Genomic DNA, 23036 nt, shown 5'->3' on the forward strand with positions numbered 1-23036 from the left:
GGTTTGTCCTCTCAAGTGCCCGTGAGAAGCGTTTCCTGACCTCACTCCTCTTCCTCCTCCTCCTCCCGAAGCTGCTATTCAACCTCAGACCGTGCAATTGGCAACACTCCACGCCCAGCGTTAGTGTTATACTCCTCTCACTTCTCCATTCTCTGATAAGTCTCATTTGATGAAGGTGACCACTGCCTGCCTCCTGGGTGCTCAGGAAATGTTTCCAGGAGATGGGTGACTGGGTGGCTCCGGGAGCTCACCTCCGTTGCTGCGGCCAAATAGGAGACCGCGGCTCATCCGAGGTGCGAGGCCCCAAATTCCAGGCCTCGCAGTTGCAGCCCCAGCCTCTTCCAGGCCCCCACCGTCTGGCTGACCCGGCAAAGGGGAAGAGACAGAGGGGCGGCCACCCGTGCCCTCCTTACCTCCTCGGGGGCGCGCCGGTGTCACGCGACTGGGCGGGACCGAGGGTGAGTGACGGCGGCGTGGTCCTTTGGGGCTGACGCGCACCTCCCCTGCTGCCAGCGAGGCCTCCAACACAAGCAGAAGCGCCGGCCGCTGCGGCTACGGGTGGCAACGGTTGCGTGATGGCCCGGTTGCCGCGGGCTCCCCTGCTGCCGCTGCTGCTACGGACGCTCCTCCTGCTGCTAGCCGGAGGTGAGTGCGCACCGGCGTTCGCAGGCGTCAGGGTTGGGCGGACGGGGAAGGCAAGCCGCGGTGCTGGACAGCTCCCGGCCACCAACAAAGGACTGGCGTGGCGTGGTGAGCGGGGTCTGGCTGGGCTACGGCACGATCCTTCCACCACACACGCGCGCTCGTAGGGAGAGGGTGGGGGCGTGGGGCGACCCGGTGTGCCTGCGTTGTGAGCCGTTCCATGCGCGAGCGCCACACACACACACCCGCGAGTGAGCCACGAGTGTCGTCAGCCACCTCAGCACGCTCCCTGCGGCACTGGACGAGGGTCGCTCGGGGCTAGCGGAGCAAGGCTGAGAGGATGAACGGGCCGCCAGTCCTTGCAACAGTCACACAAGAATGCGAGACAGCATCTAACGGTCCCATGGGGCTGCGACAGTGAGTGGGGGGTGGAAGTCTCTGTTTTTTCTAAGGGAGACTGTCAAGAATCTCTACATACAGCTTCTGCGACCGTGGAGAGTGTGTTTACGTGTGTGGGTTACTGGACAGGAGGAAGGGTGGGTCGTTGTGAATGAGTGTTTTACATAAGCTGCGTTGGGCAACTTAGTTTATTAGGAGTTGACACAAAAGAAGTATGGCAGCCCCAGAAAGTCTCTGACAGTGACACTCCTGGATAGCTCCTGCGCAGCTGACAACAGGGATGTGTGAGAGACCCTCTGAACCGGTTTCCCATTCAGCAGCTACTCAAGGGCACTGGGCTGTACGTTGGGTGGTGAGGGGCAGGTGTGAAGTGGATGTGCCTCTGAGAAGGAGGCAGGGCCTGAGAACAGCTTCTGAGTGGCAGACTTGGGATTTAGGTGTGTGCAGGGTGGTGGTGGGGGACACAAAGTGTGTGACAACCTGTGAGACAGGCCACCACAACAGAATGGGGGTAGGGAGAAGAGCTGTCTGCAAAGATGAGTCAAATCAGGACATGGCTAAACAGCTTCTCCTTGTAGCTCAACAGAGTGATGGGGAGAGTTGTCATGAGTACATATTAAGGTGTAATTGGTGTTGGTGGAGAAGAGTACTGGAGTGTGTGCTTGTGTTGCACGCTCCCATGTCAGATAGGCTGGAGTGACTCCACTTCCAATCGACGCACAGGGGTATAGTGTTTATATGTAGCAGTGTGCATGGAACACTGGCTAGTAGGTAGTTCCCATTCAGTTAACCCACAAAAATAGGCATATTGTGTGATGAGTGTGATGAAGGAGAGACTTGTGAAGTGTCTCTTCCTGAAGGGAGGAGCAATCTTGCTTCATGAGACGGGCCATTACCATGGGCCATAGTGACAGAATGCCAAGGAAAACTTGTGGGAGGGAAAAGGGGCCACTCCTGAGCATGTTCCAGGAAGGATCAGTTCAACAGGAGTACTTTTTCTCCACTGTCAATCAGGGATGGGTAAGGACCTAAGAGGTGTGCACAGAAAAAATGTCCACGAGGGTTTCTCTCAGGCACACACACCTACCTGCATCCTGGCAAACCTCAAATCCTCTTTGAAGAAGATGAGAGTCAATAAATAAATTAAATATTGATTAATTTACTCTTTCTTTTTGTGACAGCCCCACCAAAACTGGCCATTAAAGTGTGTTAGCACCCATGCTCAGCTGTAACTGCCTGTACCCTTACATGGCTAACCATGGATTACTGTGGGCAATTTTTCTTCCTTTTGTTCTTTCTCCCTTCTCCTGCCTCCCATACACACTTCTCATAACACATACTATTAAACACACATTAATGTGGGTGACGTGTGTATCCAGCAGTATGTCTTTTTCTTCACACCTTTGTGTGGAAACCCTGCAGAAACCTTTCAGCACTGTCTCTCTGATGTGTATAGACACACAAATAGTATAAGTATATATGTGGTAGGTCAACAGTGCTAGACAATTTCTGCTGTGGCTGACACTCAAGGGTATGGGAGCTATGTTAACAGATGCTGCTGGGCAGCTCCAGTATTGATGTCTGGCAAGAGCCTAGAGAGATCTGGACTTCAGAGCTGCTGATTAGGGGGAAGGTAGGGATGCAGCTGATATTAGAAATCATAAAAGGATATTTGGATCTTGAGGAGTAAATTGCAGGGGAGATAAAACATGAGATTACTAAGGCCTTGTTTTCTCACTCCTCAAGATATAAGCCTGCTTCATTTGCCTCTTTTTCAGAGTGTGTTTGGGTCAAATTTTTAATTATTTGAGGCTGATCCCCAAATCCTTTTATGTCCCTTCTTTTTCTCTCCCTCCCTCTGTTGGCAGTGATGAAGAAACAAAACATTATAGGCATTAGAGGGGAAAAATCAATTACAAAGAGTGTAAATCTGAAATTTTAAATCAGGTGGTCTTAAGGTAGATTAGTGAAGTGCAAAAGTAATATACATAGAATGGTTAGGTCTCAGCTACTATTTTGGTATGCAAGTTTGAAACTAAGTAAACTCTCATAATTACCTAAATAATTACCCATTGTCAAGACTTTTGAAAATACTAAGGTATATAAAAAGAAAAAATAATTATAGGGAAAAATAACATTCAGAACATGGAACTGTTTACTGGAGAAAGAACAACAACAACAACAAAAAACAACCAGATTCCTTTTTTTACACACAGCTTTTCAGCAAAGTTATAAAAATCTCTGTTAGTTCCTATCAGGCTGTTAGGCAAGGAAGACGAGGAGGGGGAGGGAGGTAAGGTAGAGAGACATCATGGCTTCTCTCTTGACAGGTAGAGGAGAGAGGTTCAGAGAATGGAGGAATCACCTAAATCATAGGGAATAAACCTAGTGAAATCATCAGACCACAGTCCTCTCTATACACAGAGCTTCACTGACTAAAAAGGTATTTTATTCCCAGAGGTGGGAAATCAACAGGACTGCTGGTCAGACTTTTTCAAGAGGGCAGACACAGTTTTTTCAAGACCCAAGCTGTCCAGGAGAGCCTGAGCAAGTGCTAGGTGGTAGTGACTTCTCTGACACCACACAAGTGTTCAGCTCTGAAAGAGACAGTTCTTAGGTTTTGAAGAGGCAATATGTGTTTGATCCTCCAGTGGTTTGGTAGAGAGAGTAAGATTCCAAGAATTTGACAAATCAGGTTGCCCTTATCTAAAAAAGCTGAAGTAATGTCTTTCCCAACATACCTGCTAGTGACTGATAATATGTAGATAAAAATCTTTACTTCATGACCCTCTCAAAAATTGGCTGTTCACGTGCTTGTGGAACCTGCAACATTTTTGTTATTTAATTATTATAAGTATTTTCCATTGGTTGACTTTTTTCTTCCTGGACTGCATGAGTTTTTCCAGATTAGTTTCTAGTATTTGGTTCTCTTACCCTAGGGACATCACTTCTTCAGAGTAGGGCTATTATGTCAGCTGATATTTTGTATAAAATGTAGAAATGACCAAACAGTGGTCATTTTCCCTAGGACAGAGGCTGTCTCATGCTCATGTTTTATCCCAAGAGAGCCTGGCATAATATGTGATACAGAAGGAGCTCAGAGGTGACCATATTCTTCTGTGTAAACTGAAATTCTAATGCAAATTTCTACCTATAATAAGACACTTAAGCCTACCTAAAATCAAAGTTTGATTCTAATTGGCATTGTATCTGATTGGCATATTCTATGATTCTGATTAACTTTTTAAAAATGAGAAAATAACTATTAAATTAGTGCAGTTTATAGATGACATATTTTCAGACATAGGTAAAAATGATTCTTGGTGAAAATATAGGGAACCACCTTTCTGACCTCAGGCCTTTTGCAAGAGGAGAGATTCCTGCACTCTGAGCCTCGTATGTTTTGGATTTGCTATGAGGACCCTGAGCAGAGTGCTAGAAGGGGATGGATGTCCTTCAGTCTTTAGCTCTGGCCTCTTTCCTTGCTCCTTAAATCCTATGAAGTATTTATGCCATCTTGGGTATTCTTTTTCTTTACCTATACTTTGGAAGAAGGATACCCAGCTTAGCAAATAATAGCTTCCCAGCTTTTCTTCATGGAGGAAGGTCTGCAAGACCTTTTTCATGGGGAGAAACATCTAATTACAGCTTTTCTATTAACTATTATCTATTTGCTATTGCACCTTAATCTCATGTAGTCTCAGTTATTTATTTTTTTTTAAACAAGAGGGTTATTTATTTATTTATTCCTCCATTCATTCAACATATATTGAGCCTCTATTATGTTTCAGAGACTGTTGAGTCACTGGAATGACACGGTTAAATCTGACATGGGACATGCTGATTGTGGGTTTACTATTCAACAAAAGGAAGCCTGTAAAATGGTCTGTTACAATTCAGTGAGAAAAGTAATTTGTTCAGAAGGCTATGGTAACAGAAGTGGTACCTAGCCTAGATTAGGAGTGGCCAGAAAATACTTCTCAAAAGCAGGAGGAATAGTTAGGCAGGTGGGTAGAGGTGACTAGCTTCTAGTTAAAGGCTTTTGGGCCCTCTGATGCTATCCCATATTTCCACTCAGTCCTAGTTTTTTCCTCAGACATAGAATAACTGATCTTTATTATTTACATCAACATTTAAAAAATATATTTGAAGATGCTGACCATTGTCTCTCTTAAATGTTCTCTTTTCCTGGCTAAGAATATCCCAATTCTCTGTCCTTTATATAAAGTAATAACATATTTGTTCAATACAATATGCTCCTTATAGCACAGTTTACACACACTACATGGAGCTTACCTCATCTGATGCCCTTGCCTCTGTGAGGGTTGGAGGAATTATTGTCTTTGCTTTACTGATGAGGAAACTAAGGCTGCTGGCAGCGAGGTAGCTACTCAGAATCACTCAGCTAGGGGAGCCAGAATACAAACCTGCTTTCTTGGTGACAAGTTCTCTCTACAAGAGCTTCCTTCTGTGTGTGTTTTCCAGACCTGTTTATCCACATCAGCATGATTTTTACTTTGTGAAGCCCCTTTCACTTTATCCCAGAATGCTGTCCTTACAACTAGATGTTATTTGTGAACCTGTGTTGTCTGATTGTGCATAGCATGCACAGATGCCATCATATTTGGGATGTTCACTCTAGTTCTGCTAAAACAAAACTCATTTCTGAATCTGGAATGCTCTTTTTTCTTCAGTGGCCAATCACCCTGCTGGTACACGCCAAGCTTATGGCTTGCTATTTTATACGGTAGTTGTAAAGATTAAAATTCAGATAATGCTTGTAAAGCATTTAGCACACAGCATCAACAATGTTAGCTCTTCATTATGCTAAGTGAAGTAAGCCAGGCAGTGAAAGACAAATACCATATGATCTCACCTTTAACAGGAACCTAATCAACAAAATGAACAAGCAAGCAAAATATAACTAAAGACACTGAAACTGAGAACAGGCTGACAGTGACCAGAGGGGAGAGGGGAGGGGATTATAGGGGGAAAGGGTGAAGGATTTGCAGGAACAATTGTGAAGGACACATGGACAATAATGGGGTAGGGGGTAGAAACAGGGGAAGGAGGTGGGGAGGGCTGGGGTGGTGGGGAGGGGTGGGGTGAAAAGGCAGAAAACTGTACTTGAACAACAATAAAAATGTTAGAAAATAAAAATAATTTATCTCTTATTTTTGTTTTAATGATTACTAAAAATTTCCATGAACTACTATCAAGTTATGTCATAGTGCTCAACAGGGGAAGAGCAGGAAATGACTCCTAAAATTCTGTCTTTCCTGCATCACTGAATGTTGGTTGTGGAAAATAAAACTTGGAGGTCATTTCATCCACGTTCCTCATATTTTTGGATGAGAAGGCTGAGAGACCCAGAAGCTTTTTGCAACTTTTGTGGAAGACATATAGCAAGGTAGTAGTATTTGTGTAATTAGTTTAGTAATTAAGTTGTGGAATTGGCAAATATGGCTGTATTCCTATTCTTAGTGAATGAGAGAAAAAAGATATCCCTTTAATTTTTTTGTTTGTTTATTTTATAACAAGATGCCCTTTAATTTATTGTTTTTATCTGATTATTTGTCTGTTTTGTAAAATAGGAGAGATGCAGTCAAGATGCTACATGAACGTGTCATTACCAACATTGGATGAATTTGAACTATGACCTCACATGGTTTTCTAAAGATTATAGTCAGAAATCCCGTGTTGCTGAAATACTAATCACACTCTTAATGCAGTTTTGGAAGTTTTTCAGGCTAGGATAGCAGCAATGTCCATAAAATTTTTAAAAATTATTTTATTGTTGTTCAAGTACAGTTGTCTGCATTTACCCGCCACCACTCCCCCCATCCCAGCCATCCCCACCTCCCTCCCCTGATTCCATCCCCCCACCTTGGTTTTGTCCATGTGTTCTTACAGTTGTTCCTGAAAACCCTTCACCCTTTCCCCACATTATCCCCTCCCATCTCCCCTCTGGTTACTGTCAGATTGTTCTTAATTTCAATGTCTCTGGTTATATTTTGCTCACTTGTTTGTTTTGTTGATTAGATTTCACCTATAGTTGAGATCATATAGTATTTGTCTTTCATTGCCTGGCTTATTTCACTTAGCATAATGCTCCTCCATTCCATCCATGTTGTCTCAAAGGGTAGGAGCTCCTTCTTTCTTTCTGCTGCATAGAATTCCATTGTGTAAATGTACCATAGTTGTTTGACCCATTCATTTATGGATGGGCACTTAGGTTGCTTCCAGTACGTAGCTATTGTAAATTCTGCTTCTGTGAACATTGGGCTGCGTAGGTTCTTTTGGATTGATGTTTTGGGGTTCTTAGGATATAATCCCAGCAGTGGAATTGCCAGGTCAAAAACAGTTCCATTTTTAGTTTTCTGAGGAAATTCCATACTGTTTTTCATAGTGGCTGCACCAGTCTGCATTCCCACCAACAGTGCACTAGGGTTTCCTTTTCTCCACATCCTCTCCAACATTTGTTTGCTGATTTGTCTGTGATGGCCATTCTGACTGGTATGAAGTGGTTATCTTATTGTGGTTTCACTTTTACCACTCCTATTCAACATAATATTAGAAGTCCTGGCCACAGCAATCAGGCAAGAAAAAGAAATAAAAGGCATCCAAATTGGAAAGGAAGAAATAAAACTGTCATTATTTACAGATGACACGATAGTATACATAGAAAATCCTATAGATTCCACCAAAAAACTACTTGACCTAATAAGTGAATTTGGCAAAACAGTTGGATACAAAGTCAATATGCAGAAATCAAAGATTTTTGTATACCAACAGTAAAATATCAGCAACAGAAATCAGGAAAAAAAATCCCATTTGATATAGCAACAAGAAAAATAAGTACCTAGGAATAAACCTGTCCATACAGATTTCTTAAAAGCAGGACCCTGCTTTTGGCTACTTGTGCCCCCAGCACCTAGTACAGTTATGGCAAAGAACAGGGACACAGTCTGCATTTGAGTGAGTGCCCAGAGGATACTGAGTTCATCAATCCCTCATTCTCTCCTGCCTCTGTCTCCCTCTGTCTCTGCTTTATCTTGGCTAAGCATTTTGGATCTTTTGAAATGTGAATGGCATCTCAGAATCCCCTTGCAGCCCCTGGCTGTCAGGACTGATCCCCAAAGCCCCACCCCTATTTCAGGTTTTTTTGTTGTGGAGACAGATCTGAACCCACAACAGCCTGTCCTCTCTGTCCTCTCATAGGTCTGGCTTTTGTGTTTGTGCAGGAGTGTCCCTGGAAGCATATGCAGCTGGATCTGATGAACCTGGCCCAGAGGGCCTCACTTCCACCTCCTTGCTGGATCTCCTGTTGCCCACTGGCCTAGAGTCATTTGATGCAGAGGAGCCCCGTGAGGCCATGGGACTAGGACCTGGCCTGGGAGCCCCTGGGTCAGGCTTCCCCAGTGAAGAGAGTGAAGAGTCCCGCATGCTGCAGCCACCACAGTACTTCTGGGAAGAGGAGGAGGAGTTGAATGACTCTAGTTTGGACCTGGGACCCACTGCAGGTAGCTCTTCTGACCTAAGAGTATGTGTTGAGTACAGCTGGGTATGAGACCATCTTGGCAAAATGCCAAAGAACCATTTCTTTGCTGAAATCATGTCTCTTCTCTTTCCCCACCAGCTTTTCCTGTGTATCAAAGCCAGGTCTCTGGGATTCTGAATGTCTTATTGGCTCAGGAGGTTGTTTTCTCTTTAATAGTTACTGCTGTTTAGTAAGCTGTATTCTGTGTCCATAATATTATTCCCATTTTACACGTGAGAAAACTGAAGCTTAGAAAGGTTAAAAGCATACTTAAGATCATACAGCTATTCAGATGTTCATTCATGATTCAAGCTGAGATTTTTCCAAGGTATGGGGTTTGTTTGTTTGTTTGTTTGTTTTTCTGTAGTGTGCTGTATTGTCTCAGTTGAAGGTTCCCAAAGGTCCACACATTGCATGTCCCCCCTTAAATCTTTCTGGCTCCATCAAGGCATTATAATTGCCCTGCATGGGCCAGAGCTGGTTTCTGGACTTACAGAACATGGTTGATGGACATGTGGGGCCTGGGCTCAGCAGGAATGCATGTACCATGGCTGATGACAGATGCGACAGAGCTTCAATGCTTTTAGCAACAGCAGCTGTGCACATGCCCTTGACCAGCAGCAGTTCATTTTTAAATGTCAGACTGTCAAATTGTGTGTGTGCATGTGTACTTGCACATGGGGGTGGGATGTCAGAGATTTTAGCTCTAATTTTTCTTTTTAAAATATGTAATATTTTGGCCCTGGCTGGTGTGGCTCAGTGGATCAAGTGCTGGCCTGCGAACCAAAAGGTCACCAGTTTGATTCCCAGTCAGGGCACATTCTTGGGTTGCAGGCCAGATCCCCAGTTGGGGGTGTGCAAGAGTCAACCACACATTGCTGTTTCTCTCCCTCTTTAAAAAAAAAGAAAGAAAAGAAAGGAAAAAAAGATAATACTTTGGATTTATGTTTTCTAATTTCATAAATGATATATGAAAATTGTAGAAAATGTGAAAAATAAAAAACAGTACAAATGTACTGGTAATAAAATCCTGCTGTGGTCTTACAACTAAAAGATAATTACTACTAATAGTTTAGGATACATTTTTCTAATCACTTTATATGCAAAATTAGAATCATGGGGGACATAATATCTTCACTTATAAAGTCACTTATAAAATTATTTCTGCATCATTAATATTCTTTTATAACCTGTTTTTTAATGACTACACTGTAGTTCATGATGTGCCTCATTATATGTATGAAACCAGTTCCCTATTATTGGATATTTAGGTTTTCAGTTTTAATGCTGCTATAAATATCCTCACATGTTTTTGTACTTTTTTGATTTCTAAAGTAAAATTTCTGGGCCTAAAGATATGTCAGTCAGCCTCCCAACCAGAAATTTAAGACATAATCAAGCTAAGATAATCCAAGGAGGGTTTATTTATACAGTAGTGATTTTACAAAGGTATAGACAGGGAGTGGGTGACCACAGAGGAATCCAGGGCCAGTGGCAACAGAGCTATCAGCCCCCTACACCTATTGAGACAAAGGCAGGGAAGGATGAAAGGAACTTGCAAGGACAGATAGTGCTAGGGAGTAGGTGGCCCTACAGGGAAGGAGCCAGGAGAATAAGTACTCAACTTCCCTCCTCCCATCTCCTGCCAGGACCCCCATAATTCTCCCTTCCCCTCTTCTGCCCAGGAGTCAGGTCAGGAAGCAAGACATGACTTGTTGATGTAATCCACTGGGTCAGTCTGCCTGGGTGCTGGCGGGTTAGAAAAGGGTGGAGACTGGATCTATAGGGGACAGCACATATCTGACACAAAGGGTGTGAATCTTTCCACAGGCTTTGGTTAAATATTTCCAAGCCACCCTCCAGAAAGATGTTTTCAGTGTGCATATCCACTAGAAGTATAGTGAGTGACAGTTTTTTTTAACACTTCTTACCACTAAATTTTGCCATTTAGAAATCTTAGTCAATTTGATAGATGAGATTATAATGGCCTTTGATTACTAGTAAATTTTAACTTATATATGTGTATATATTCACACATATATATTGTATGTATACTTATTATATATTCTCTCTAGGTATTATATATACATATTCTGTCCATTGAGAGTTCTATTTGATTTGAAATACAGTGTAATTAAGAGAACAGGCTTTGAGGTCAGGCAGATTCCACAGTTCTAGCACTGCCATTGAACAGCTATGTGATTTTTGACAACTAACAAGCCTAAGCCTCAGTTTTATCATTTAGGACATGGGGATAATAGTAGTATCATAAGGTTGTGAGATTTAAGTGTACTGATACATTTAATGTGCTTAGCACAGTGCTTGGCACATTGTAAGTCATCTGTAAATATTAGCTATTATTACTACTTTTTCATTTTTTCTACTAAGGCTTTTTTATTACTGTACACATTTTCATATAGAATAGCTACTAACCATTTCTCTGATGTATATATAATAGCAAACATTTTTCTGGTTTGTCAATTACCTTTATTTTTATCATAGTACTTTTTGATATGCATAAATTTCATTTTTATAAGCTTAAAACAATTTTTCTTTTGAAATGTTTTTATGTGTTTTTCTATGCTTTATGTTTAGAAAAGACTTTTCCTCCCTGTGGTATATACACCTTTATTTCTTCTATTCTTTCTGAACTTGATTTTAAAAAATTTTAATTGTTCAAGTACAGTTTTCTGCCTTTTACCCCATTGCAGCCCATCCTCCCAGGAACTTGATTTTTTATATTTTATTTTATTATTTATTTTTGTGTGTGGTATACGATAGGGATCTAATTTATTTTCCTCATATATGTAACCTATTGGTGTAGAAACATTCGTTGATAAGTCTATTCTCTCATCATTGAAAAGAAATGACACTTTTACCTTGTACTGGAAAATTATATGTACTTGGTCGTTCTCTAAGCTTCTCCTTTTGTTCAAACTGAGATTCTAGTTTAAGACCAGCAGTCACTCAGAGAGCCTGGTCGAGAAAGCAACAGTTATGTACCTGGACCTTCGTCAGGATCACAGCAGGAAGACCTTGGTTTTAACTCAGATTTGCTTTGCACACACCACCCCAAGTTGTTTCCTCTTCTTTTTCTCTCACTTCATCTCATTCCTTATCCCACTGGCTTCTTGAGGTGTCATTATAATAAAAATACCTGCCATTTATTGAACACAAGCCATGTAATGAGCACTTTGCATACATTCTTTCTGTTGCTCATGCCAGGTGCACAATGTGCCAGCTCCACAACACAGATCTCTTTCTTTTTTAAATATATTTTATTGATTATGCTATAACATTTGTCCCATTTCTCCTCCTTCATTCCCCTCCACCCTCTCCCGCCACATTCCCCCTTTTAGTTCATGTCCATGTGTCATAAGTTCTTTAGCTTCTACATTTCCCATACTATTCTTGCCCTCCCCCTGTCTATTTTCTACCTACCATCTATGCTACTTATTCTCCATACCATTTCCCCCTCTCTCCTCCCACTCCCCCGTTGCTAGCCCTCCATGTGATCTCCATTTCTGAGGTTCTGCTCCTGTTCTAGTTGTTTGCTTAGTTTGCTTTTGTTTTTGTTTTAGGTGTGGTTGTTAATAATTGTGAGTTTGCTGTCATTTTACTGTACATGATTTTTATCTTTTTTTCTTGGACAAGTCCCTTTAACATTTCATATACTAAGGGCTTGCTGATGATGAACCCCTTTAACTTGACCTTATCTGAGAAGCACTTTATCTGCCCTTCCATTCTAAATGAAAGCTTTGCTGGATAGAGCAATCTTGGATGTAGATCCTTGCCTTTCATGACTTGGAATACTTCTTTCCAGCCCCTTCTTGCCTGCAAGGTCTCTTTTGAGAAATCAGCTGACAGTCTGATGGGAACTCCTTTGTAGGTGACTGTCTCCTTATCTCTTGCTGCTTCTAGGATCCTCTCCTTCATTTTTACCTTGGGTAATGTAGTTATGATGTGCCTTGGTGTGTTCCCCCTTGGGTCCAACTTCTTTGGCACTCTCTGAGCTTCCTGGAAGTCTATTTCCTTTGCCAGATTGGGGAGGTTCTCCTTCATTATTTATTCAAATAACTTTTCCACTTGTTGCTCGTCCTCTTCCCCTTCTGGTACCCCTATAATTTGTGTGTTGGAACATTTAAAGATGTCCTGGAGGTGCCTAAGCCTCTGCTCATTTTTTTGAATTCTTGTTTCTTCATTCTTTTCTGTTTGGTTGTTTGTTTCTTCCTTCTGGTCCACTCCATTGATTTGAGTCCCAGTTTTCTTTCCATCACTATTAGTTCCCTGTGCATTTTCCTTCATTTCACTTAGTGTAGCCTTCATTTTTTCATCTAATTTGCGACCAAATTCAACCAATTCTGTGAGCATCCTGATCACCAGTGCTTTGAACTGTGCATCTGATAGGTTGGCTATCTCTTGGTTGCCTAGTTGTATTTGCTGTAGAGCTTTGATGTGTTTTTCCATTTGGGCCATTTTTTTGTCTTGTCGTGCCTGTTATGTATGAGGGGCGGAGCCTTAGGTGTTCACCAGGGTGGGGCAACCCAGTCACTGGGTTGTGGCACTGTATGTGGGGGCAGGGTCTGAGATGGAACAATGGCACTTGCTCCCCTCTCTGTTGGACTTCAGTCCCTTCTACCACTTCCCCCAAGCAAACTGGGCCTTTCTGGTGCTAATTCCCATGTGGGTGAGGTTGTGCACATTTTAGAACCCTGTGGGTCTCTCCAACAAACTCTCCTGTAAGGCTGGGAGTCTCTCCATGCACCTCAACCCCCACAGGTGTTTTCAATCAGTGCCTGAGGCTCTGTATCCTGGTGCTGGGACTTTGGGTTGCACGCAGTGCCTTGCTGCACAATTGCCGCCTTGCTGGGTCTGCCAGTTGCCACCCCACACCTGGGGTCTACGTGCTGCCACCTGCACGCCCAGGGTCTGCCTGCTGCAGTCTTGTGTGCCCGGGATGCCTTATGTGCCTAGTCCCACTGCTTTCTGTGCCTCGACCCTTCTCCACCCTGCTGCCCGACTCTGCCCCTCCTAGCGGGTCTGGATGAACATGTCTATTTTAACTCCTTGGTTGTCTGACTTCCAAACAGTTCAATTTTCTGTCAGTTCTGGTTGTTATTCTGTTTCTAAGTTGTTGTTGTTGTCCCTATCTTGGTTGTGTGAGGAGGCACAGTGTGTCTACCTATGCCTCCATCTTGGCTGGAAGTCCAGTAAATAATTTTCTTCTAAGTGAGACAAATCAGAAAAAGGTTAGAGCCATAGAGAAAAAAAGGAGAAGAGGGAACAGTACCAACAGGGTTGAAGAAAAGGGAGAAGGAAATGGGTCTCCTTTCCTGGCAAGGTAGTCCACTTCCCATTCCTCCACTCTCCTGGTGCAGTGATGGGCTGGAAATCCCCAGGACCCATGAACACTACCACAGAGAGCTGAGACTCCACACAAGGAGAACCCTTCCTGTTTAGTGCCCTTTCTGTTCCATCTACTGTAGGCATCTGGAGGTGGGACAGTAGGGCCCCCCAAGCCCCAAAAGCCTGTCTGGGACCAAGACATGCCTACAAAGCACTCCCCACATGCCCCATAACTAAACACAGAAGTGAACAAGCAAAGGTACCCAAGAGACACATTGAAGACAGCAAGAAAGCTTGTCAAAGCCTATTCCCAGGAGGGTATCAACAACTGGGACACTGAAGAGATGCAAAGGGTCCCTCACAGCTCTGGCTCTCCAGAGAGAGGTTCCAGCTTGGCCTCAAAGTGTGGAAAGTCAAGGAGTGGCTAAGCTGCAAAGGGACACAAAAGAAGCTAGTCCTGATAGCTAGCTGTCCCGGAGGTACCAGAAGACAGTCAATGCCTAGCTTCCCTCCTGGCCACCAAAGCAGGCTAATGAACTTTCTTTTGTGACACATCAGGCAACAACGCTGTGAAGATGCAGGACCTCTGATGGCCATTATTGGAAACTACATCTTCCCTAGAGTTGTGGGGGAAATTCAGTCCCCCATCATTGAGATCCAAGGGCCCATCACCCTCCTATTACAGATGAGGAAACAAAAGCTTCAAGAGTAGAGGGTATTTCCTCTAAGCTTCGAAGCTGAATTTGTCACATTGTAAAGTTGTAAAACACAGGCTCCTGTGTGGTCAAAGGCAGTCTTTCAAGATACCTCCTGGTCAGGCCAGCACTCAAACTTGGCTTCAGACACAGAAGAGCAAACTGACAGCAGTAACATTATCTCTCTCAGTTCATCTGCAGCTCTGGCCACAGCCAATTTCTTTAAAACTGAGCTTGAATCACCAGACTGGGTGACAAGCTTCAGAGTTGTGCAGGTGGGGATTAGAATTCTTAATGACTGGTCTCTAGGCTCTGCACACCCACCCCTCTGCAACATGAGGCTAAGATGAAATGACATAATGAATGCAAAACATCTGCCCCATGAAAGGTACTTTTTTCTCCTCAAGGCATTCTCTGAAAGTCACACTACATGTCTTGCACTCTAAGCTTTCTACACAATCCAGCTCCCAGTAGGTATATCTGTGGTCAGGCTATTATTATAATAGGGCTACAAGAAGCATAGGATCCTAATGCTAGAAGGGACCTAGGAGGCTATCTGATGGCCTCAGCCCTCTGGCAGGTGGTAAGTAAGTTTAGAAAACGTGGATTGGCAATCCTCTTCAAGAACACATCTTGGCCTCCTTTTTTCCTCCCTAATTTCCTTAAACCCAAATGTGATAGTTCATTTACAATTAACTTAAGCCCATTTCTGTTTTATCTAAGGGAGAAACACCTAGGAAGTATCTCCCTTGTGGGGGGAAATGTACATATTGTCTTAGTTCCTCTAGTTTAGTCTTATTTTCCTGGGGCTAAACAACCAACATTAATTATTCCTTATTTAGCAATGCTTATTAATATTTTCCTCCTCTTTTGAAAACTCTGGATTCACCACAATTTTAACAGTGGTTATACAAAATCAACAGAATAGTTACACAACAAATACTCGCTGAATAACTTGTTGAAACTAAACAAGAACCACTAACTACAGACTAATTGATGCAAAAGGTAAAGTAAGGTGGGGTATTTTTTAGATTTTTTTCTTGTTTAAGTACAATCATCTCCATCTTTCCCCCCATGATTCCCCTCACCCTACCCATCCCCACCTCCCACCCTCGACCCTACTCCCCTTTGGCTTTGTCCGTGTGTCCTTTATACATGTTCCTTGACAACCCTTCCCTTTTTTTCATTATCCCCATTCTCCTTCCCCTCTGGTTAGTCAGTTTGCTCTTTATTTCAGTGTCTCTGGTTATATTTTGCTTGCTTGCTTGTTTTATTGATTAGATTCCACTTATAGGTAAGATCATATGATATTTGTCTTTCACCACCTGGCTTAAAATAAGGTTCTTGATTTGTGTAACATCATTTATCACAGCACTTAAGCTGCATTCCCCCCAGGAGATGCGATGGGTGGCTCAGCGGCCACTAGAGATCACTATAATGAAGCTCCAGGTCTCTGGGTAAGTAGGATTCTCCAGGCCTTTTCTTTTTTTCTTTTAATCTCATTATTGTTCTCTCAAAAGATCATATTGCATTTTCTTCCTCCTATATTTCACCACAGTTTTGTATGTCTTGTTCCCTAGTTTATTAAGGCCACACTGGACTTTATTTCTTCCTTCTAGAAAAGCCATATTTCATGGATGACCTTCATTATCAGCTTCAATATTAATGAACTGATTCTTCTGTTTAAGACATGGAATTAAAATAGGCATCAGGGCCAGTGGCCTTTAAAAATCACTTTAAATATCCTTTTAGATTAATTTCAAATCACTGAAAATTGTTCTCTGTGTGCAACATTTAAGCCAGTTATTCAACCAAGTGCTAATATAAAAACACCCACAAAATTCAGAATAGATTTATATAAAACAGAGGTGCAAGAGAAGAAAGTTTCAGTATAATTAAAAGTTTTTTAATGGTCAATCTTAGTAGTCATGAAATAAATGTAAATTAAAAAAGATGATAAATTTTTTGGCCTACCAACTTGAAAATAAATAAATTTATATATGTGTATATACATATATATGTATATGTGAAGATAATAGCCATTTTTGAATCAGTACAGAAACAGGTACTTAATGTAATGCTGAAAGGAACAGAAATCATACCACATTGGGGTGGGGTAAGCGATTGAATGAAAAGCTTTAAAAACAAATATCATGAACCCACAATTTCACTTCTAGAAGTGCACCCTAAGGAGACAAGTAAGGATGTTTATAACATTTGGTTTTAAGAGTTCCCATCATGGCAGAGTTCATATAGCAAAGACTGGAAACCATTCAGCTCTCACACAGCAAGGAGTAGACCAAGAAATGGGAGCCCATCACATCTGAGATAGATAAGGTTGGGTAGTTGTGTATGCTGACTTGGAAAGATGTTGTTAGGTGAAACAGCAAGATCTGTACACTATAATTCCATTTTTTTGCAAAAGCATATTTTCTGTATTTCCCACATGGGAAAAAGTTCAGAAAGACATACACTAGCCCTGACTGGTGTAGCTCAGTGGATTGAGCATCATTCTATAAACCAAAAGTTCGCTGGTTTGATTCCTAGCCAGGGCACATGCCAGAGTTGTAGACCAGGCCCCCAGCTGGGGACGTGCAAGACGCAATTGGTGAAGTTTCTCTTCCTCTCTCCCTTTCTTCCCCTCTCTCTAAAAATAAATAAACAAAATCTTTCTTTTAAAAGATATACACCAACATGTTAACATTTGTTAACTCTGGGTGATGGGATTTTAAGTAGTTTTTGTTTTTGGTGTCTAGGTGAAAGTGCCTCCGTCAGCCGGTCCTCTTCTTAGTAAATATGCCTGGGAAGTAACTCAAAAGGTCAAATCATTCTATAGCAGATAAAATATCAACAGGGATTCACTGTATAGGAAATGTGTCTAGGTCCCAGCAGAAAACTGCTTTGATTATCTGGTTTCTACAAAATTTATTATAGGGATGAGTAATTAAAGTGGTCTCATGAATAATTTCATATAGAGAAGGAGCAGAAGATCTTGAAGTAGAAATCTCAGATTTGAGATTTAGCTCTAACACTTATTACCTGTGTAATTTAGTGTCACTTTTAAACCTCTCTAAGCCAGTTCCCTCATCTATAAAAACAGTGATACTAATCATGCTGACTTTTACAAATTTCAGATTGCTGTGAGGCAAACAATATTATGTCAAAAAAATTTATAAAGTATGCACTGGCCAGATGGCTCAGTTGGTTGGAGCATTGTCCCATACACCAAAAAGGTTGAGGAGTTGATTCCTGGTCAGGGCACATACTTAGGTTGCAAGTTTGATATCTAGTCGGGGCACAAATGGGAGGCAACCAATCATTGTTTTTCTCTTACATTGATGTATCTCTTTCTCACCTTCTTTTCTCTTTAAAATCAACTTTTAAAAATATCCTTAGGTGAGGATTAAAAATAATAATAATATTTCATAAAATATAAACATTTTATGAATGTTCCTTACTCAAAAGCAGTGGGGTTTATGCACAACCATCATTTCATTCCCCTTTTCCTATGAATGCACCTCGAGTCTCCTTTGAGAGGCACTCCTCCCCTCTTCTCCATCCAGGAGTAGGGAGCCCTACCCCTTGGCTTCAGGGGGCCTCAAGACCCACCCTGGGCCAGTGAGAAAATTTAGTCCTGATGGCCTTAGGATTGGCTCTGGGAAGGGCTCATGACCAAGCCTGAGCTCAGTCTCCCCTCTGAGATTTTCCAAAAGTGATGAGGAGGCAGAGTTCTCTCCTGTTAGGGTTGCTATGTGAAAGAAGGAAACCATAGGTATTGGTGGTTCTCAAAGCCACCACACCAGAACAGCCTGCCTAAGAATGAGGCCAAGAAGGGAAGGTAAAGCATGATGGAGCAAGGTGGATTCTGATTCAGGTTCAACCCCTGAACCCCATCTGCTTGGAGTTCTTCAGTTACTGAGCCAGGAAACACCTGTGAGCCTATTTCAGTAGGGTTTCTAGAACTTGCCAATCCCAAAGAGTTATCTCTTTTGTTGTAGAACATCAGTTATCTTGTTCACTTAGAAAATTGAAACTGCTTGCAGAGAATTTTATTAAGAAGCTTGGAAAATGAAAGGAGTGGAGAGTGACAATAGGGACAGTCTTAAGATGAGTAGGTAACCTGGGAAAAATATTCTTAATCATGAACAATTCTGCATGAATTAATTGATCCGGCTTTCAGTTGGCTTGACACTAGCTGCTAGAGTGGGGAGTTTACATAATATTTCTTTTTCCCTACTTTATTAAGACTACTCTTTTCAACCGAAATGCCAGAGAATCATATTTTAAAGCTGGAAAAGATTTTAATATATCATTCTGATGGTCTTACTTACAGATGAAGAAACTGAAGCCAAAATTAGAAAAAGAACCCACTCAAGGTCACACCAGTACTCATTACCAGGCAAGCAAAAACTCCATCAGCTATTTTTGCCATTGGACCCCACTGAGGATTACTACTACAGAAGGTGAAGGAAAGCACCAGCTCTAGTTCTTCTAGGTCCAAACAAACTAGAAATGAGATGTATAATAGTATTAGTAATAATAGAATGTACTGGTTTCCGCGCTCACTTTGGTAGCACATATAACAAAATTAGAACAACACAGAGAAAATTAGCATAGCCCTTGCACAAAGATGACCTGAAAATTTGTGAAGCGGTCCATATTTTTTCAATTAAAAAAATATACTGGTTTCCTCTAACACATACTATCAACATGCTCTCATGACAATAACCCAGGTCCACAGGCATCACTGCTCAGGAGACACTGATTCTAGACTCAGCTCTGCTGCACATAAGCTGTGTGACTTTGGGCAAAGCGCTTGCTGTGGAAAGTAGACCAACCAAAAGATAAGCAATGAGGGAGCCTGGACAAATGCAGCTCTCCTTTTTCCACCTGCTCTAAATCTCTTGCTCATTCTCTTTGGAGGGCACATACATCCCCACCTCAGAGTCCTTCAAGTATGTACAGTAGATATTAAAAAAAACCAGATCTGGACTTCCCGCCAAGATAGAGGCATAGGTAGACACACTGTGCCTCCTCACACAACCAAGATAGGGACAACAACAACAACTTAGAAACAGAATAACAACCAGAACTGACAGAAAATTGAACTGTTTGGAAGTCAGACAACCAAGGAGTTAAAATAGACATGTTCATCCAGACCCGCTAGGAGGGGCAGAGTCGGGCAGCAGGGTGGAGAAGGGTCGAGGCACAGAAAGCAGTGGGACTGGGCACATAAGGCATCCCGGGCACACAAGACTGCAGCAGGCAGACCCTGGGCGTGCAGGTGGCAGCACGTAGACCCCAGGTGTGGGGTGGCAACTGGCAGACCCAGCAAGGCGGCAATTGTGCAGCAAGGCACTGCGTGCAACCCAAAGTCCCAGCACCAGGATACAGAGCCTCAGGCACTGATTGAAAACACCTGTGGGGGTTGAGGTGCATGGAGAGACTCCCAGCCTTACAGGAGAGTTTGTTGGAGAGACCCACAGGGTTCTAAAATGTGCACAACCTCACCCACATGGGAATTAGCACCAGAAAGGCCCAGTTTGCTTGGGGGAAGTGGTAGAAGGGACTGAAGTCCAACAGAGAGGGGAGCAAGTGCCATTGTTCCATCTCAGACCCTGCCCCCACATACAGTGCCACAACCCAGTGACTGGGTTGCCCCACCCTGGTGAACACCTAAGGCTCCGCCCCTCATACATAACAGGCACGACAAGACAAAAAAATGGCCCAAATGGAAAAACACATCAAAGCTCTACAGCAAATACAACTAAGCAACCAAGAGATAGCCAACCTATCAGATGCACAGTTCAAAGCACTGGTGATCAGGATGCTCACAGAATTGGTTGAATTTGGTCGCAAATTAGATGAAAAAATGAAGGCTACACTAAGTGAAATGAAGGAAAATGCACAGGGAACTAATAGTGATGGAAAGAAAACTGGGACTCAAATCAATGGAGTGGACCAGAAGGAAGAAACAAACAACCAAACAGAAAAGAATGAAGAAACAAGAATTCAAAAAAATGAGGAGAGGCTTAGGCACCTCCAGGACATCTTTAAATGTTCCAACACACAAATTATAGGGGTACCAGAAGGGGAAGAGGACGAGCAACAAGTGGAAAAGTTATTTGAATAAATAATGAAGGAGAACCTCCCCAATCTGGCAAAGGAAATAGACTTCCAGGAAGCTCAGAGAGTGCCAAAGAAGTTGGACCCAAGGGGGAACACACCAAGGCACATCATAACTACATTACCCAAGGTAAAAATGAAGGAGAGGATCCTAGAAGCAGCAAGAGATAAGGAGACAGTCACCTACAAAGGAGTTCCCATCAGACTGTCAGCTGATTTCTCAAAAGAGACCTTGCAGGCAAGAAGGGGCTGGAAAGAAGTATTCCAAGTCATGAAAGGCAAGGATCTACATCCAAGATTGCTCTATCCAGCAAAGCTTTCATTTAGAATGGAAGGGCAGATAAAGTGCTTCTCAGATAAGGTCAAGTTAAAGGGGTTCATCATCAGCAAGCCCTTAGTATATGAAATGTTAAAGGGACTTGTCCAAGAAAAAAAGATAAAAATCATGTACAGTAAAATGACAGCAAACTCACAATTATTAACAACCACACCTAAAACAAAAACAAAAGCAAACTAAGCAAACAACTAGAACAGGAGCAGAACCTCAGAAATGGAGATCACATGGAGGGCTAGCAACAGGGGGAGTGGGAGGAGAGAGGAGGAAATGGTATGGAGAATAAGTAGCATAGATGGTAGGTAGAAAATAGATGGGGAGGGCAAGAATAGTATGGGAAATGTAGAAGCTAAAGAACTTATGACACATGGACATGAACTAAAGGGGAGAATGTGGGTGGGAGAGGGTTTGCAGGGTGGAGGGGAATGTAGGGGGGGAAATGGGACAACTGTAATAGCATAATCAATAGTTTAAAGAAATAAATTAGCTTACCCTACTTACTGTGAAGAAAATTGCTAGATTATTAAAAATATACTACAAACCAAAAATTTTATTTATTTTATTTTTAGAGAGAGGGGAAGGGAAGGAGAGATAGAGGGAGAGAAAAAACATCAATGTGTAGTTGCTTCTTGTGCTCCGTTCTAGGGACCTGGCCTGCAACCCAGGCATGTGCCCCAGCTGGGAACCAAACCAATGACCCTTTGGTTCACAGGCTGGTTCTCAGTCCACTGAGCCACACCAGCCAGGGCTCACTTTTTTTTCTCTTCTTCCATTGTCAATTTACTCCTTTCCCCCCTCCAAAATGACTGCTAAGGCTTCCTCTCTCTTAGTGTTACAAGTGCTTGGAAGCCTGGTCTCTCTACCTTAGACACCTGAGTAGGAAAAGCACTCTTCCCTGTCCACCAGGGTTGTTCTCTGTCTCATGGCAACTGTGTTTCTTCCTTCTGGAGTGTTCTGAACTCTTATTCCAGTATGGATTGCCCTGTCTCTGCCTTCTTTCTCTTCTCTTCTAGTAGTTCCAACACACTCACTAGCCAATAGTTAAAATGATTTATTTTTAATCTCTCTCTCTCTCTCTCTCTCTCTCTCCCTTTATCTCTCCCCTTCCCTCCCCCTCACCTCCTATTTTTTTAATTGATTTTAGAGACAGAGAGAAGAAGTGGAGAGGGAGGGAGGAAAAGGGGGGGGGAGGAGAGAGAGAGAGAGAGAGAGAGAGAGAGAGAGAGAGAGAGAGAAAGAGAGAGAGAGAGAGAGGTTTGTTGTTCCACTTATTTATGCATTCATTGGCTGATTCTTGTATGTGCCCTGACCAGAGATCAAACTGCAACCTTGGCCTATCAAGATGGCACTCTAACCAACTGAGCTACTTGGCCAGGGCTCTCCTCCTATTTTTTTTAATTCAAATTTATAGAAAACTTGCCAGAATAATTGCTATATACCCTTTACTCAGATTCCCTTATTGTTAACATTGCTTTATTCTATATATGTGTATATAGACATACTTTTTTTTCTAAACCATTTGACATAAGTTGCAGGCATGATACTCCTTTACCCATAAATACTTCAGTGTGTGTTTCTTTCTTCTTTTCAAAAAGATTTTTAAAATTCATTTTTAGAGAGAGAGGAAGGGAGGGAGATCTTGCATGTGCTCTGACAGGGACTGAACCTGTAACTCATGCATGTGCCCTGACTCAGAATAGGGAATTGAATTGGTGACCTTTCCCTTTGGCAGATGGTGCCCAACCAACTGAGCCACAGCTGTCAGGGGCAGTCTGTATTTCTTGATAGCAAAGTCATTCTCTTACAAACCCACAGTACAGTGATTGCAAATCAGGAAATGGACACTGATAAGATACTATTATATAATTACAAACTTTTTTCAAACTTTGCCAGTCTTCCCAGTAGTGTCCTTTCTATCTAGCAAGTGAACAAGAAAATAGTTTTTTCTAGTTCA

At 42.4% G+C, this 23036-nt stretch overlaps 1 protein-coding gene and 1 non-coding gene across 2 annotated transcripts in view; both read left to right on the top strand.

Moving 5' to 3' along the window:
* The first annotated feature begins 428 nt into the window (after nucleotides 1–428).
* PODXL2 (podocalyxin like 2) overlaps nucleotides 429–23036 on the top strand; it is a 50003-nt gene continuing 27395 nt past the window's right edge. Inside the window, 2 exon segments of the mRNA XM_028524613.2 lie at nucleotides 429–645; nucleotides 8286–8564. Coding sequence (XP_028380414.2) covers nucleotides 576–645; nucleotides 8286–8564 — 349 coding nt within the window. The 5' untranslated portion in view covers nucleotides 429–575.
* LOC114507114 lies at nucleotides 19181–19287 on the top strand. Its single transcript, XR_003685392.1, has one exon. It is a non-coding gene; the product is annotated as a U6 spliceosomal RNA (small nuclear RNA).

Source organism: Phyllostomus discolor, chromosome 9, assembly GCF_004126475.2.
Source record: "Phyllostomus discolor isolate MPI-MPIP mPhyDis1 chromosome 9, mPhyDis1.pri.v3, whole genome shotgun sequence".
NCBI lineage: Eukaryota > Metazoa > Chordata > Mammalia > Chiroptera > Phyllostomidae > Phyllostomus > Phyllostomus discolor.